A 17,861-nucleotide genomic window follows, 5' to 3' on the forward strand; every position below is an offset into this window, starting at 1 on the left:
CTAATTAGGGGTCATGGTGTATTACAGAATCCCAGAATAGTTTCTATTGGGAGGGACCTTAAAGATCATCTAATTCCAACCCCTCTGCCATGGACAGGGATGCCACCCACTAGATCAGGTCATCATGTAAACACTTTGATTCAGAATCTTACGTCTGAATGTGGATGTTTATTTTATCAGGTACGTCCTCAGTTTGTAGAGCTCTTTGAGAGTTTTATCTAATTTTTTTTTTGTAAAAAAATATTAGAATCATTTTAGTAAAGTCATCAGCAAGGAAGCTACTGATCCCTGTAAGTTAGTAGTGTTGTTGCTATGATAGAACTGTTAGCAGTGTCATTACTGTGATAGAACTTTTACTGCTGACAGTGGTCATGGTTATGTTTTTTATTACTAAATATATAAATAGACAGCCTAAAAGGATTTGTGTGGAAAGTTGAAATTTAATTTCAGAGTTGGTAGATTGCCACCATTCAGCATTCTGCCATGATTACTGATTTCTTTTGAATGCTCTGGGCCTTACCTCAAACATAAAAACTGTGTGAGGCAATGTTTTACCTTTCCATCAAAAATAATTTCCGGGATGCTGTTGTTGCAATTTGGGGCAAAATGTCCTTTTCCAGCCTTCTGGCTCCTTTCTTGCAGTCAGCTGAGTTGTCGGCACTCACACCAGCAGACGACCCCATTGCCAGTTCCAGGCATCTGTCCATCAGGGGAGGCAGGGCTGGGAATGACACTAATGCAGTCCAGATGTGTGCTTGAAGGAGGTGGGCCTGCATCCCCGTTACCTCAGCTGTGGGAGCATGAAGGCTTCTGTCAGTCTTCATAACACCATCGGCTCTCTTCTGTCTTCTCCAGGTGGGATGGGGTTGCCTGCTCTAACTCCTGTTGTTGATGGCCTTTTCCAGTTTTTCTGGTGGATCCCTAAAAGCTGCTGAGCAGAGTTCACCAGTTCTTGGGTGCTGATCTTAAAGAAAATAAATATAAGTTTAAAACAAATACTTTTGGCTGATACTCCTCCCACTGAGGGAGGTGACCAAGCCATAGCCCAGTACTCTAAGACAGTCATGCTGACTACAGGCACAGCTCCTGCCCAGGGACTTGTTTTCAGCAACTCTTAGTCTTGCCTGGCTGCAGGAATTGAGAAGATGCCAAGAGATGAGCAAAACTAAATCAGCAGCTAAGGGGGAGTATGGTTTTCTGCATGGATGTAGGTAGGTGTCTCCACGGACATCCTTTCGCCTTCATGACCATGGGCTTCTGCAGCCACAGAAACCATCAAAGGGGTGGCACTTGAACTTCTGTTTGTGTAACCTCTCATTGCTGTTGGAAAAGGGCGAAACCTTCAGACTGACGCTTTTGTCTAAATTTATAAGTGGCTTCAGAAGCCTTGAAAACTTATTGCTGACCTGGAAAAAATTAGGGAAAAGAGGAGGGGGCTTTCTCCAGTAGCTTTGTACTGATGAGTAGTCTGGGGACATTTTTAGTACCTAGAGATTCCAGAAATAATAAGCAACTTATGATGCTTCCTCCTGAAAGCTGATTTTAATTATGGTTTTGGAACAGCACTGGACTCGTATCTCAGTTTGTGATGGTGAAATGTAGTTGCAGATGAGGGTCACACTTGTGTTCTTTGTCTGCCAAAATACCTTCTCTTGAGCTCCTGCTATTTTCAGCCCATCTGTGCAGGAACCTGGTTCAGGCCGTCCCTCTTCTTATTACAAAAATTGTTTTGACACTATATGCAGATAGAATTTGAGCCCAGAGTAGCAATATTGAAATTAATTTAAGCCATCAGTCTCACCTCTGTTGTCTCAGCGTTGTTTGCCTGCCATCATGGAAGATGCTGAAGTCAGGGATAATTTAGTACCATTTCTGTGGGTGAGCAAGGGGAAGAAGCACAGTGGTCTTACTGAACCTGTCTCTTGGATGACACAGAAAACTCACGAAAACCCAAACCCAGCTTTTGTCTCATTAAAAAGTAGGTAAATTGCAGTTTATTTAAAGGGCAGAGTCTGTGCAGAGTATTTGCTGTTACTAAAAACCCACACAGAGGAACACAAGGGAATGTATTTGGCTTCATTGGGATATGGAAATTACTCTAAATAAGGTTTCTTCTCTTTCCACCCTCCTTGTTTCACAAGCCCATGCCTGGATTCTTCCTTCACCATCCCTGCTCTGCTTATTTTAGAGCATCACCCTGCATTTGGCAGAATGGATACACAATCTTGTGGCATGAGGGACAGTTGTCAATACTGATGAGATCTAATTCAGAATAATTGACTGGGAATTTAAATGTTCCAAATCCATTAAGGTATTCCAGTCATGCTGCAACTAAATAAAAGAGCATTGTTGTTTGGGGTTTTTTTAGTTTACACTTTTAGAAGTAGGTGACATATCTATGAAGGATTTTTGACAGACGGGGAGAAGATAGGATTTATTACCTTTTGTATTAGGCTTTGAATCTAACTTTAAAATATATGCACTTATACTTCACCTACTTTTTATGTAGGTTTGTTGTGCCCAGTTTCCCATTGACACATGGTCACAAATTGAGTTTCTTATGTATTTACATAACATCTGAATGTGAATCCCATAGAAGTGCTGATTGAATGAGTGCACCTATTCAGGATTCATACGTGCTTTGTGTCTGCACTTGTATGGGAGTGTCAGTCTCTTCACAGGAATAGGTTAAAGCATTAGATGCTGGTACAGGAATTTTCCGTAATTTCAAGTACTCACAGGTTTTGAGAGAGAATTGTGTTTTGCTCTTCGTTGTTTTTTTTTTATTATTTTTTTAAAAATGCATTAAACTTCTGCCCCATTTTTAGCACCATTTTTTAGATTGTAGTTCAAACTGTATTTTGACAGTCACCTTTACAAAATGTTTTGGCAAAGACAGCACAGAAATGCCTGTGTAAGTAGTCCCACTGTTGATCATTATAGACATGAAGCTTGCTGATGCTGCTGTGACATAAGTAAAATACTACATTAATTTTATAGACAGGCAAATGCTTTGATTTGTTTTCACCTCCTAATTTTTCCAGTAAATACTATTATCCATGGTTTTGGATCCTGTTAAATAAATCTATTTCCTGCACATGTGTGTAAGCTCATTATTTGAGTATAACCAGAATATCTGTAAGTGGTGACTAGTTTAGGGGTTATATTATTGCACATGAACTAAAATACACTGCTGCATCCTCCAAAGCCTCCTCACTCCTCTGGATGAGGGTTCACGTGGATGTCTCATGGTCATGTGCGTAGGAGAAAGCTGAAGAGCACCCATGTGGAATTCCTCCTGCCTGTTCCCATTCCCCCCAGCCAGCCCTGGGCTGTCCTTGAGCAATCCTCCCCAGACCAAACAACAGCATGTCTCCTGAATGAGGAGAACGTGCACCCCATCTTCCTCCTGCTTCTCATCCTCCTCTTGGATGCTCTCAGTGGAGTGTGACTCGGGTGGGGCCATCTTGGGTGAACTCCCTGGGAAAAGAAATGACAACACATTTCCTTTGCGTCAGGAGAAGTTTGATTATTCACTAGTCAAGATGAAATTCTAAAAAGCTTTTAGTTGAAGGTGGATGTCTTTTAGCACTTTAATTAGGTAGATTTTAGTGTATTTGTTGTCAGTAGAAGAGAGAAGAGGGACAAGGCACAGCTGCTAGGTTTTGGTTTGGCTTTAAGAGGTGCCCTATGTGGTGACATACTGGGTATTTTAGAGTTGAAATTTCAAGAGAACTCATTTGGCACTTGCAGTATTTTTCCAAAGCCTGATTTTAATCAGCCAAGTAACTGAAACCAACTCCTCCCAAGAATCCATCATAAAACCTAGTTTCTTACTCAAGATGTTTGCATTCTGAGCTAGCTCCTTGGCCAGTTTTCCAATGGAAGATTGCCTTTTTTCCCATGGGAGTGATTCCCTCAGCAAACATGAACGCCCAAATGAAATGAGTGTCTATCACCAGCGTGCTCTTACTGCATGGGATGGTTTAAGGATGAAGAAAACCATCAGAGACCTCTCAGCCCCTTTTGAGCACTGTGTAAGAATTCTGTGGCATTGGGTTGCCCAAGGCTGACATGGTCAGCATGGTGCATGAGGCCATACTGAGAGGAGCTGTGTGAACCTCAGTAAATTCAGTAAAAACTGGTAAATTCAGTCACAACTCAGTGTCTCAGCCTTTCTCTTGCTCCAGGATGAGATGCAGGTCTCCTATGGTCCCTTGATGAGATGTGGGCAATGGAGAGTGCACCCCCGTACCTGAGTACTAACAAACAACGTGAGCATGGACATGCGCACTGGTCCCTAGAAGATGTAAACTAGTAGAAATCAGAATACCCTTTACACTGCTGTGATTTAAACCTAGGCTCAGTCTTGTCTTAAAATCTGCACTGTCACTGAAGCAGAAAGAGCATCACCAGTGACTGAAATCTCTCTACGTTTTCCTCAAATATTTTCTTTCTCTCAGTGAGGAATTGCTTATACAAGTTTCCATGAGAGTGAGTTGAATTCCCTTCTACCTCATTTTCCACCATTAAAGAAAAGTCCTGATTTCTCATTGCAGTGTCTATGTGATGCCAGAGAGTATTTTAAGAGGCAGAAACAGCAAAGCTGAGTCATCAGATCACAGTATGACCAGATCAGTTGGAGTTTTAGGAACAGGCCTTTGTAAGTCAAACAATTACTCTTCTTTGTTGAGGAAACACTAGAGAGAAATAGAAAATGTGATGTTCCCAGGATGTCTGAGAGTAAAGTAGTTCAGCTGCTTAAGAGGAACCACCCCATTGACTTTATGCCCTCCCCCGAGAGCATCAGGACAATTATAGACACTGTTATAGACACTGATCAAACTGCCTCAGATTGCCCAGAGAAACTGTGGCTGCCCCACTCCTGGAAGTGTTCAAGGCCAGGCTGGATGGGTCTTTGAGCAGCCTGGTTTACTGAAAGATGTCCTTGCCTTTCAGAGAGGGATTGAAACAAGGTGGGCTTGAATGTCCCTCTCAACACAAACTTCTGTGATTCTGTGGTTACATACTGTGCCTCCAGGAGCTCCCCTTAAAGAGGCAAAAAGGAAGAAACTGAAAAACAAAAATGTGTTCTCATCTATCAGAATCACAGCAAATCTTTTGAAAGTCTCAGCCACCTAACTTCACGCCTCTCTTTTGATAAAGCCGTATTTTTAAAGGTATTTTTCTGATCCGTTGGTTGGAACTGAAGGTAGCAGACACCTGGGGTCAGGGCTGGCACCAAGGGCTGCTGGTGCTGCAGGGACACAGTGAGGCAAAACAGGGTTCACCCATGCAGGAGGGCTTTACACTCCCACCCTTTGCCTTCCTGTCTGAGAAGAGACATGAAGGGCTGGTGCCTGCTCGTGGAGGGCAGTGTTCGTTTAAACTGGAGACATGTAGATAAGTCTTCACTCCGTATTAGTGAGAAAAGTGCTTGTTGCATTAGATCAAATTGTGCCCTCATTTGTGTCTGTGAGCCCTGCAGGGTAGATGTGGGAAACCCAGCCCTCATAGAATCACACTGGTCTTTTGTTGCCTCGAGAGTGAGTATTGTGTGAGTCTGGTGTTTACTGTCTGACTGTATTTTATTCAAGAATCAGTCAAGATAGATTTGTTTAACCAGGCCCGCTCAGACTTTCACTACAGAGGGGCAACCTACAAAGTACTCTGGCGTTTGTGTCAGTATTGGGACCATTGGCAGTACAGATTGTGTTTTGCACAGGAGCAAAGGAGCTCCTGCACAGGAGCACCACAGGCTGCAGAACCAGAGCACAGCTCCATATGGCTCCTTTCCTGAAAACAGCCTCAGATTTTATACATCTTACTGTCAGTGACAGGCTGTGACATACCCTCCCTCAACCCCTGCTGTATTGGTAACACCAGGGGTGGTAATGCTGAGTAGAAATATGTTCTCTACACACTGCATTGCCTAAAATCTCTTGATGGTTTAGAAAAGCTGGATAAAATTACTTAGTCAATTTAAATTGAAGGCAGATCTTTAGCATAAGATTTGCTCATTTCAGTTCTTCCAGGTATTCAGGATCTCTGTACTGTATTGGTCTAAAAAATATCTGAAATATAAAAATTTGACTGGTAGGAATTTTTGCTGATAAAACTCCCATAAAATTCATCCCCACCAGCAAATTTTTCTTATTTTCTTATGAGGCTTGGAGCGGTGCTTGCAATACCCATTTTAGGGTTAAGGATTTGACCAGAGGGCAGAGTGGATTGTAGACACAAAGGGTTCATGGTTTTCAATTAGACAAAAGGTGTAAAGCTAAACTCCATGCACACATATTTTCTGGTTTTACATGGATGACTGTGTGTATTTAGCCACATGGGTTATTAAATACAACTAATGTAATGGCATTTTCCTCCTTTCCAGAGTTTACCCACACCACATTATTTCTTAGGGGCTTTTAGTTCTCTCTTCCTCTTATACCAAGCACCTCAAACAAGCACACAGGAGGAGATCCCCACCAGCAGCAAACACGTTGATCTGGTGCAAGGAACCACAGCTAAAGCTTCCTTAGGGTGGTGGCATCATGCTGCCTGTCAGGTGTGGTTCTGGTAGGCAAACAAAAAATCTGTGTTCATCCTATTGGAATGTTTGTTGTGGAATTTATTAGCAAAAGTTTACATAGCTCTAGCCACTTTCTGACAGATTTTAGTATGAGTTTCCAACCTTCTCTGAGCTCTCAGCTGATGCACAGTAGAAATGCACAGAGTTAATTTGTTCCACTGTTGTTTGCTGCTTTTGACCAAACCTAAAATATCTTCAGTTAATTTCAGTCATGCTTGCAAGACTTGCACTTTTGATTCTGCTGCCAGCTTTGTTTTGTTGTGCTTCCTCTGCTTAGTACAATGCATCAGATAAATGGGGGTGTAGAACACTCAGACTTTTTTCAGTAAAGTCAAAGAATACTTTATACCTATTGATGTAATTTCAAAATGATTGAATGTACTCCTTTTCTCATAAATGCTTATTAATTTTGTGTCTAACCCTGTTGCGTTTTGAAGGATCCGTTGCATAACTGCAATCAATTAAAAATCTGACAAACTGCAATGATTTAAATTTACTCTCAACTCCAAGTGCTTTTTCTAGTGGTTAAATTCACTAAAATTAAAATGAAGGAGGAAGATGTGCTGAAAGCAGCAGTTCTCCTTAAGGGAGAACAGTTCTCCATTACGTGCAGAGCTTGAGTTTATTTGGTGAACGCAGCGATCACAAGATTAAGAATCACCTCTATTGCAGAGCTGTAGCGAGATTGTCTTCACGTTTTGGGAAGGCGTTTGTTAGGATGGGGGCTCAAACAAGAAAATTTAGGATGGCTGGGTAAAACAATAACAAAAATTCAGTGTTAATTTTGGGGGGGAGGCCGAAGGGAAGGGACGGCAGCCACTCTCTGAGCCACGTGTGTCCCCACAGCCCCCTGCTCGCTGTCTGCTTTGCTGCCTGCTGTGGAATCCCGGGAGTTGCCCTGCTCACACTGGGAGTGAACCCTCTCACCGGGGCCCTGGGCGCCTTCAACATCTTCCTCTACACGTGCTGTTACACGCCCCTGAAGAGAATGAGCATTGCCAACACGTGGGTGGGAGCTGTTGTCGGCGCCATTCCCCCCATCATGGGCTGGACTGCAGCTACTGGGAGTCTGGATGCTGGTGAGTACAAAACCCTTCCGTTGGGTGAGTGGTTGTCAGGATAATGAACCTACTCAAAAGGCAGTAAACTTTGTTCTTTATGTTCTTGACCTGACCAGGCCAGGTTGGACACAGCTTGCAGCAGCCTGGTTTAGTTGAAGTTGTCCCTGGCCATGGCAGAGGGTGAAAAGAGATGATCTTTAAGGTCCCTTCCAACCTAAACCATTCTGTAATCCTGTGGTAATGTTTGAAAGCAGCTAATTTTGGTAACATTCTCCTTACACAGGTATTTCAGGGCAAAACAGGGCTGATAAAGCAGCATGACCTATTTAATATGTGTTCTGACCATCTTAAAAAGATCCAGAAGGAAAGTAGCATATTTGATAGTCACATAGGGGAAAATGTTACATAATTTCAGGGTTCAAATCGTGTTTGGGATTAAAACCATATCCAGTAAGATGAAGCTTGCAAGGGACTTGCAGTTGGAAAATTCCTAGATGTGTTTTACTGTCTTTCCACAAGTCAGAAAATATCCTGGGAAGATTAATTTATTGGTGTATTTCTTAATTACCCATTGCTAAACTTTAAGTTACAAATGCTCCTTCCCTCATCCTTGAAAAGCAAACGAAGATTTCTATTTTAGTAGCTGTGAACCACTTTTACATCCCTTGTAAAACACTGATCTCTTCAGCAGCTCAACTCTGACACAATCAGGCCTTGTTTCTCCTGCCAGCTAGAAACTTAAGAATCAAAGTGGCTCCACAAACTTATAGTCTGAAGCAACTAATGAAGTGCAATTAATAGGTCTGTTAAGAGTTGGTTTAGCGCACACTCATCCCACGGGGGGGGCATATTTAAGGCTTGAATAATACTTTTAACAACAAGGCTTTTAACTAGAAATTATCAGAATTTTTGCAAAATCTGTTCTTTATGCACTTCCTAATAAAAGTCAATCTGAGTTGGCTTTGTGTCCCCATGTTCCTGCACAGATCTAAACCAGAGCAAGGATGGAAGGTGTTGTGGGGGTTTTTTTTCATTGTGTGCTGCTTCTATACAAATATTTTCTTCTCCAAAAGTTATTTAGACCTAGAACTTTTATGTAAGAGAATGTATAGTGTCTTGTGTTAGGACTGCATAACAGACATAGTTAGCAGCTCTGTACTTTAGAAGAGGGAACATGACAAAAAAGGCATTGAGGGGCTGGAGCTTGTGCAGGGAAGGGAACGGAGCTGGGGAATGGGCTGGAGCAGCTGAGGGAGCTGGGAAGGGGCTCAGCCTGGAGAAAGGGAGGCTCAGGAGGGACCTTCTGGCTCTGCACAGCTCCTGACAGAAGAGGGCAGCAAGGTGGGGGTCAGGCTCTGCCCCCAGGAAACAAGGGACAGGATGAGAGGAAATAATTTCATATCATTCTGGCTGCAGATACTTAGACCTTGACTAATTGTTTGGGGATTTCTGTGATGGTTTTACCACTTTGTTGCAGAGTTGGTGTCCAAAGATAACGCTCATATGCCTGTGCTTCACCTGCACAGTTCAGCCTGCAGGAGCTGGAGTGCAGAGCTGCATGTCTCCAAAAGCCCTTGCTGTAGAGGCCAGTGAAAGCCCAGCAGGTTAAACTGGCACTGATTGTCATTATCTTTCATTTGTCAACTTGCTCTTTGAGATCTATTTTGCAAAGAGCAAAGCTGTCCCTGTACAGCAGCGGAGAGGGCAGCAGGGAACCCCACTGGTGGCCAGGTAAGCTCTTCCTCTCTAACTTGCAGCTAAAATGTGGTTATGTGTCCCTGTGCCAGCTCTCCTGTGAAGGCAATGATGCCACCAGTGGAAGATGCTTCATTTAAACCACCCAAGCAGAATTTGTCAGAACATGATAATCTGATGCATAGTGTGTTACGTATAGCTAAAACTTTTAAAATCGCCTCCCAGTCTGTGTCAGGGAGGCCAGGCAGCTTATTTAATAGAGAAAGAAATGTTATTGAGCTGATACTGGTGTTTGTAATGAAGCACACCTGGGGAGAGTCCTGAAAACAGGGACTGGGATGTAATATTTTAGTGCATTTCAGTATCAAATGGAAAACAAAAAAAAACACAACATAAACCCTACAAACACTTTTACAGAGAAAAGAAATAACTGGAAGAAAATGATGGCATTGTAGAGTATGATTTTCAGTTTTAAGCATTCTACTTTTGCAGTAAGAGAGTTCAGCCCCTGGCAGCATCGTATCCATGCGGAATACAGGCGTGCATCCATACACAATATGCAGACCCGTGTCCCTTCCCTGACCAGCTTGGTCTCGGTTGTTGAATTCATTAATAATATGTAATTAGTGTGGAGTCTTAACCTAGTTCTAGGTAGAGGTGTGAAAATGCCTTTGCACCTCATTTTAAAAAAATCATTCTACTCGATAACAAAGAGGAATGTGAAGGAAGGGAGGCAGGAAACTAATGAGGAGGAAAGTTCTCACCACTAAAGTGGTGGGTTTTTGAGTTTACATTTTCCTGTGGATTTTCTCTCCTTGTAATATTCTCACAGCAGCCACATTGTTGTACATGTTGCTGGTTATAGGGAAAACAATATTTAAGTGTAGCCCTTTCATTACCATTTGTGGGGAGCTAAGTGTTAAACTGTTGTTTGTAGCAGTTAGGACAGCCATGTCTGCTTCCTTCAGGAGTTCCGTGACATGGATGCTGTGAGGTATTTTGTCCTTTGCGAGAGTTGGAGATGGTGCCTTAGAGAGTTGAAGTTGGTTCCTCGTTTCCAATTCCAGAGCTAATAACAAAGTATCTCAGAGTGGAGCAGCCTTATTTTAATTTGTCCTCATTTTGTTTATGACTTTTAAAGATTAATACCTTAGTAGTTTCTTGCACCAGAAAAAAATACTGTGTATTTACAGATAGAAATCTGGGACCCTCATATTTCCAGTGATGAAAATACTTGCTGTAGTTTATAGAATACTCATAGAATCATAGAATGACTTGGGTTCATAAGGAACCTTAAGGACTGTCCAAGCCCCTGCCATGGGCAGGGGCACCTTTCACTAGACCAGGATGCTCCAAGACTCATCCAACCTGGCCGTGGACACTTCCAGTGATGGGGTAGCCACAGCTTCTCTGGGCAGCCTGTGCCAGAGCCTCACTGCTCTCTGTGTAATTTCTTACACTGTGCATTTTTGCAGATCTCCTGGTACTTCCCAGGAATGTTTGGTTCCATTTCTACCCCAATAGGTAACTTCAACTGTATGCTCCTAAGCCTGATTGAACATCCCGCCCCCATGCCTGGATTTTCTGCCAAAGTAATTTAGGGAAAACCTCCCATTTCAAAAGCAAAAGATAAGATTATCTCTGGGAAGATGTGGAATTCTTTGTTGTGGGTTTGGGGGGGGTTGTGTTTTTTTAATGGCAGCTGTTTGAAACTGATGAAAGATGGGGAATGTTAACATTTCCTCACTGGGGGAGTGAGTGCAGGTGAGATGGTCAGAAGTGCATGATAAATGTAATTTATCACAAGGATATCACTGCCACATATCTGGGGTATTTATGCAGAACTTAACTGCCAGCCTGTGATCTGCAGTAACACGTTTGCTTCCTTGAAAGCAGATTTCATTGTTCTTTCTTGGTACTATTTGTTTCTGAAGAGATTTGTTTTTCTAGTAAATCAAGGTACCTTGAAATTATTTTGCAAGGGAAGGACTAGCAGGAAAATAATGACATTCACTTAAAACCTTAAGTGATAGCAGAGAGACAGGAAGGTAAGTCAAATTTGGCAGTGTCCCTGTTCTATGCCAGATCCCCCTTCTGCATGGGATCCACAAGCTGAAGAGCTCCTGGCTGTTCTGCAGTGCTGCTGAGCTTCTGCACAGAAAGAAAGAAAGAAACAGAGCTGTTTATTCTGGTGTGTAAGAGTGCATACATGCTTTAAATTATCCTCACGCTGCTGTTCTTTTTCCCTTGACTAATGTCCATTTAAACTTGTTATTTTTAGTTAACAGAATACTGAAACTGGAGTAGATTCAAATGCCACAGCCAGGAATTTCTTCCTAATATCAAATCTAAATTTCCCTGTCTCAGTTTGAATCCGTTCCCCCTTGTGCTGTCACTACATTTCCTGAGTTGTTCTCGGGCTTCCTTGCAGCTCCTTCGGATCCTGGAAGCTGCTGTGATGTCTCCACACAACCTTCTCTTCCTCAGGGTGAACAGCCCCAATCCTATCAGCCTGTCCCCATAGGGAAGATGCTTCAGTCTCCTTATCAACTTTGTCTACTCCTTGGGTCTTGCTCCGAAGGACATGGTCCCATGTCCTTGCCATGCTGGGGGCCCAGGAAGTTTTGTACCTTTTCCCCTGCCCATGCTCTGCTCCGGCCGGATCCCGCTGGCGAGCAGGATCGGTGTCACAGGGCGGAGCACTTTGGTGCCACGGAGTTCATACAAACCACCCAGTGAGATGGAAGTGACAAGCAGGGCTCTTCTACCTAATGTGCTTATCAGCTGGAGAGATTGATTCTGAGTAGGTGGTGGCAGAGCAGATAAGGGCCCTGACAGTGCAGCAGACATTGCAGAGCCTCAGTGGCCCAGGAGCCATAGGTATTACTGCACCAAAGAATGTTTATCTAAAGAGACTGTTTAGTTTATCAGATGCTCCACTCCGGGTCTTGCTTGCCTGAAAGACATCTTGTACTGATTTTCATTCATTTTCAGAAATTTAAATAATTCCTCGGGGTATGGAATTTATAGACTCAGTATCAATTGTAATCATGTGGAGGCTGATTTTTAAATTGCCTTTACTTTGTAATTCAAATTGTGTTGTATGGTAGACATTAATTATGTCAGCCAGCATCTATTTACAAAAGGGGATTTAAAAATGGGCAGTTCTTATCAGCTAGTGACATTTGGCAGATGGATGGTTTCAGTAACAAAAACAGAAGAATAGGAAAGAGGGGGGCCTGTGCCCAACCTGCCAAAGGCTGGAGTCTCTCATACTTTCCCTGGTGTAGCACTTGTCTGATAGTAGGAAGGAGAGCAAAACAACAGCTTAATTGCATGCTAAATTAGCTTGAAGATCTTTGTGTCCCTTCCAGTTAAGCACTTGGAGCTTTCAAAGCCCCTTGATGTGGGAGCAGGTCTGGGAGCCAGCCGCCAGAGCAGGGCAGCTCTAGCATCCCACTGCCGGAGGAGAGGAGGCTCCGGCTATAAACTCCCACTGGTAAACTCAGCTTTTCAGGGTTTCACTTCCCCAGATGAAAGAGCAGAATTTGTGGTCTGTTCCAGAGGAAACAGAGATATTCATGTCACTGACATATGAGACTTGGAGCTGGGGGCCCAGGAGTATGCTTTGTGGGGGTAAAAACTGTAAAAATGAGGCAGAGGGACAATACTAGTGAGCAGCTGGTCTGAATTTAGGACAAAAGCCAGTGGGCTATTTTTTTCTTCCTTTCCATCTTCATAAGAGACAAAAGAAATGGCAGCTCCACTGCTGGGGCACCTGGGGACCGACCCCACAAGTTCACAGGCACTATGCCCTTTGCCTGGTTCTCTACCCTGTGTGTGGCTGATGGGGTAGCCCTGAGCCCCTGTGTGTGAAACACAGCACCCACAGAGAAATCAGGATGGCAGGATCTGCAGAAGGGACTTGGGGGAAAGAGGTGGCTGATGAGGAGCCCCTGCATGGCTCTGCAGATTTGCAATCCTCTGCTGAGTCTGGTCCTTTGGTAAATACTTCCTAAACATATTTGCAAAAGACTGTATTTTCATTTTACCCAACAGGCTCTTCTTTTATGGCATCTATTGCTGGGGTTAGCTAAGGTGAGTTATATGTGGTGTTGTTTCCTCAGCCTTGCCTGTGTAATGAAAGGTGTTTCCCTGTGAGGCTTTTGGCTGCAATAACCTGTTGTGTCACACAAGATGTGCACATGCCTGTGTGTATCCATACACACACAGCTTTTTTCCTATGTGGTGAGCATACCTAAGGACATCTGGCTTCCTTCTGTTAAAGGCAGAAGCCAGGAACACTCTCTCAAGGTGAAAAATCCCACAGCCAACTTCATTTCCTATTCCTGGTGGATGCTGAGGATCCTTTTGTTTTGCAGACAAGTCAAACACATGGCCAGCACCCCCTTCCCTTTCAGTGCTGCTGCAGAGGAGTCTATTGCAGCCCCTAGATGCTCCTGCTCCACGGGCCTTTTGTGCCATCCTTCAAAAGAAACAGCTGTTGAAACCCCTGACCATGAAGCTTTTGAGTTTTCCAGTGTTTTCCTCGTCGCCCTTGGTTTCCACGACGGTGTAACCTTGGAGGGGCACAATGCAGGCCGGGCCGTGCATGCCACGGTGACAGCCGGGACCATTGTCCCAGCCCAGGGACCTTGTGAGCAGCTTTACAAGTGACACTTTCTCTTTCTCCTCTCAAGGCTGCTTCGCCACTCCTGTGCCATCCAGCACAAGCAGTAGCATCTACTTTTGTTTTCCAGTGGAAGCAAAAGCGCTGATTGTTGTCTTGCTGTGGTGCTGATGTGGGTAGAGGGAAATTGCATCAGTTGGGTTAGGGTTAGTGTCTAGGTAATTCCCAAATGTCTTTATGTTTGAGAATGCTGCATAATTGCAAATTAGGATGTAAATTTTGACAAGCTAATCCTGTTCCTAATTCTAAAGACAGTGGGAAGAATTAAGTAGCTGGTAACATTTCTCTTCAGAAGGGATTATATCAGGACAGTATCTTGAACACTTGTAACTGGAGGTCACTTGATTTAACAATCATTTTCCATCACCAAAACAAGCTGAAGCACAGGCAGTAATGATTTTACCTTCCAGCTCTCCTTCACAAACAGAAAATGCAACCAAGAGCTGGACAAACCAGTCCTTCTGGATCAGAATATCACAGTGTGTTCTGGCCATGACTCTCCAAACCACTGTGCATCTTTGTACCAATACTCCCAAATAGTCCTGTAAAATTGTGTTGAACCTGAAGTGGGCAACTAGGCTTTGACAAGATTTTAAAATCTTTCTTTACCCCCAGAATTGCTCACAGTTACAAATCTCCAGGGAAGACTGCTGTGTTAAACTTCTGGATGAGCACAGAAGACAGAAAATAAAGGATTTGGACATGTATTCTCTACATTTCTTGTCAATTTAACATCCTGTGACACTTATATAGGACCGTGGTAAAGAGTTTGGGACTGGTTATGTTAAAATTTCTTGTAGAAAAGGTGGAAAAGGCCGCCTGAGACAGCACGGGTGCTCACAGGCAGGTGGATACAGCTGGACCAAGTCAAATCTCTGAGCTCTAATCTACCTTGTCTGAGTTAAAGAGGAGTAATTTGTTCAACATCTTTTAGGGGAAGAGAGCCAGTTGTGTGCTATCAAGTAAAACGGTGTGTGGTTGTTTCCTGACTATGATCCATTAAGAGGCTGAGCTTACGCTGCCAAAGCCTTCCCCTCCCTACAGCAGCCAAACCCATACCCGTTTCCTAGAGACAAAAGGCCAGTGCTTTCCTCTCTTAAGTCACAGCTACCAATGTCTGGAAATAATTTAAAAATTCCTTCACATTATTCAAGGCAGAAGAATTACTAAAATTGTGCTTTAAGCAAAACAGCATTCTTAGGTTGCCAAGGCAGTAAACACCGGCTTTGGGAAATGCAGTTAAGATTTCAACATCTGTTTTGGAGCTGATATTTAACTATTCCATGTTTATTTTAATGCCTGGTTGGCCACTTTCCTGTTATACATATGCAGCACCAGAGCAAAGGCAGAAGGAGCAAGTCTGTTCTTGAACTGATGCTACAGGTAGCTCCCGTTCCTTATTTTTTTGTTTTATTGATTAAGTGCATAGGTGTTTGTCCTGTCTGCAGCCTGAACATGATCTGTTTGCAGAGCCCTGTGCAGTGGGAAAGCACTGTGTGTTCTTTACAGTACAATGAGAAGGGCAAGAAGAGAGCACATGTTGTTCCTCTGCAGTGTGTTTTCAGGAACATGGTGTTGATACAGCAGTCCCTGCAGATAATCTGGGACGTTTGTCCTGACTTGTGTGGACAGGCCCATGTTCACCTGCTTTCCCAGGCTGGCCAGACTCTAGCTGATCCTGCTCCTGAGTCTGGAGCTTCCACAAACACAGACTGTGCTCCTGTCTGTGCCCCCTGTAGTCCAAGGACTTTTCTTTGCTGGAAAAACCTGTCTTCAGAAATTTTTTGAGAGTTTCAGCTGGACCATCGCGAAGTGTTGTGCCTCATTTAAGCTGAAATAATCTATGTCTTGGCGAAACCATCACTGTGGCTCCATGTGCCAACTGGACGGGCATAAAGCTCTTTGATGATGAAAGGTACTGCCAGCATGAAAGAGGCATATTTCAAATTGCTACTTAAGAGAGTGCCATCCTCAACACGAGACAGGCAGAATTCAAACATTATTTCTGCCCTTTAGTGGTTGAGAGGGTAGGTTTGCAGTCCGCAGGTTGCTCAGTTTGCTCAGAGTTATGTTGGCACTAATAACTCAGCAGCTCTATGTACTTATTCTTTCTTGAGTAAATGTTGTATGAACTTGAACACTATCCTTTATGGGACATGAGAAGTTTGGGCAACGAGCATTTGATCTGGAGCTTTTAATCACTGTGCCACTGATGTTGGTGTGAGCTCAGGGTGGGCAGGACAAGGAGCTGTTAATGCCTGAATGCTCTGCTCTCCTCTCCAGATGTTAACCAGTGGTCAGAGCCCATAGCCTGCAAGGACTTACACCCAAAAAATCATTTTCCAGCCTCCTCCTCTTAGGGGCTCTTCCTGCCCAAGGACTTAGTCTGGCTCCTGCACTGACATTTCTCTCTCATCTGAGATTTGGACCATCAAGCAAATGGGATCATCATAAATTGCTCTAGAAGGAACAAACCATGAAGTTTGAATCACAATTTATGAAGAGCCACATGGCCTTCTTAACACCTTAAAGAGCAGAACTTTAGAAGGGTGTGCTTCTTGCTCTTGTAATTCTGAAAATTAGACTGTCAGCTGCTGCAGTTTGCAAACCCAAAGTCACTATTTCCTTTTGGAAGTCTCTTCTCACAATTATTTCAAAATCTTATCCAAATTTATTGAACTGTAAAACATCCAAGCAGTTGCTGAATGACTGTGAAATTTAGTGTCCTGTTTGTTTTAGGAAAAGTGCAATTTATAAAACTTCAGTATTTCACTAGATGAAAATATGTTTACAGAGAGAAAGAACCATTTTCTACCTTCTTCAATGCCAGCTGACATTTTTGCTTTATCTTACATATTAAAATAAAATAAAAATCTCAGCTTGTTCTTGTTTATTATAAAGGAGATCTGTTACTATTTAAATAAATCACATAGAAGAATTTAAGAAAAGAAATAATAGCTTAACCTTAAAATTCATGAGGAATAATAAAACCTGTTATTTATCCTGAGCTCTTTGTGTGCTTTAGGACCTATCTGATTCTCTGCGATCCTGGAACTTTTGAGATGATTTAAGACAGTGGAAAGAGATGAAAGAATAGGAACTCAGGAAGAAGATATTTTATTCCTGTTTTGCACACAAGAGTGAAAGAGTTCTGGAGACCTGGGCCTTGTTTTCTTTAGGTGGCCATTTTTTTTCCAAAATCAAACAGGACTGATCTGACAACTTATTGTGATTTCTAAGTGTCTGCTGCATCTGTCCCAGGTTCTCACACTCAGAGAGAAGAATTTGTCATAAATGGGCTCAATTGCAGCAATTAAAAATTTGGCCAAAAAGACTAGGGAGTTTGGGATACCCACAAGCCAGCCAGGTACTTGTGGTCCTGGAATTTATGAACTGCTGCAGAAAAGCAGACAGATCTGAGTTCCTGTCTGTGTCCCTGTTCTCAGATTTCCACAAGCTGTGGAGGAACCGAGAGACCCCAAGGTGCTGGATGTCCCTGGGTGTCCCTGGGTGCCCCTGACTGTCCCTGGGTGCCCCTGGGTGTCCCTGGATGCTGGCTGTCTCCTGCTGCCCGAGCAATGACTCTGGTCTGACAACCAGCTTTGCTTTTGTGAACCCTGTGCCAGGTCCGTGTGTTCCAGTTGGGAACAACCTTGTCTGATGTTCATTTAATTATAAACTCTGTAGAGAAAAGGGAGATTTGCAATGATTAAACTGAGTTCCCAAACTGTTGGGAACAGCACAGGGGCCATAGAGTAGATCAGCTCTGTTTAGAACCAGATTAGTCTCCAGAGTTTGTCTTACTGTAATATTGCTTAAAAACACTGCT

The 17,861-nt window shown here is 43.2% G+C and overlaps 1 protein-coding gene across 4 annotated transcripts in view; it reads left to right on the forward strand.

Annotated features, from left to right (window-relative positions):
* Positions 1–17,861, forward strand: part of COX10 (cytochrome c oxidase assembly factor heme A:farnesyltransferase COX10) — a 102,370-nt gene that overhangs the window by 73,513 nt on the left and 10,996 nt on the right. For all 4 annotated transcript variants that reach the window (XM_005495101.4, XM_026798031.2, XM_005495099.4 and 1 more), the window contains exon 6: positions 7,433–7,665. In XM_005495101.4, coding sequence (XP_005495158.2) covers positions 7,433–7,665 — 233 coding nt within the window. The remainder of the gene's footprint in view (positions 1–7,432; positions 7,666–17,861) is intronic.

Source organism: Zonotrichia albicollis, chromosome 19, assembly GCF_047830755.1.
Source record: "Zonotrichia albicollis isolate bZonAlb1 chromosome 19, bZonAlb1.hap1, whole genome shotgun sequence".
Taxonomy (NCBI): Eukaryota; Metazoa; Chordata; class Aves; order Passeriformes; family Passerellidae; genus Zonotrichia; species Zonotrichia albicollis.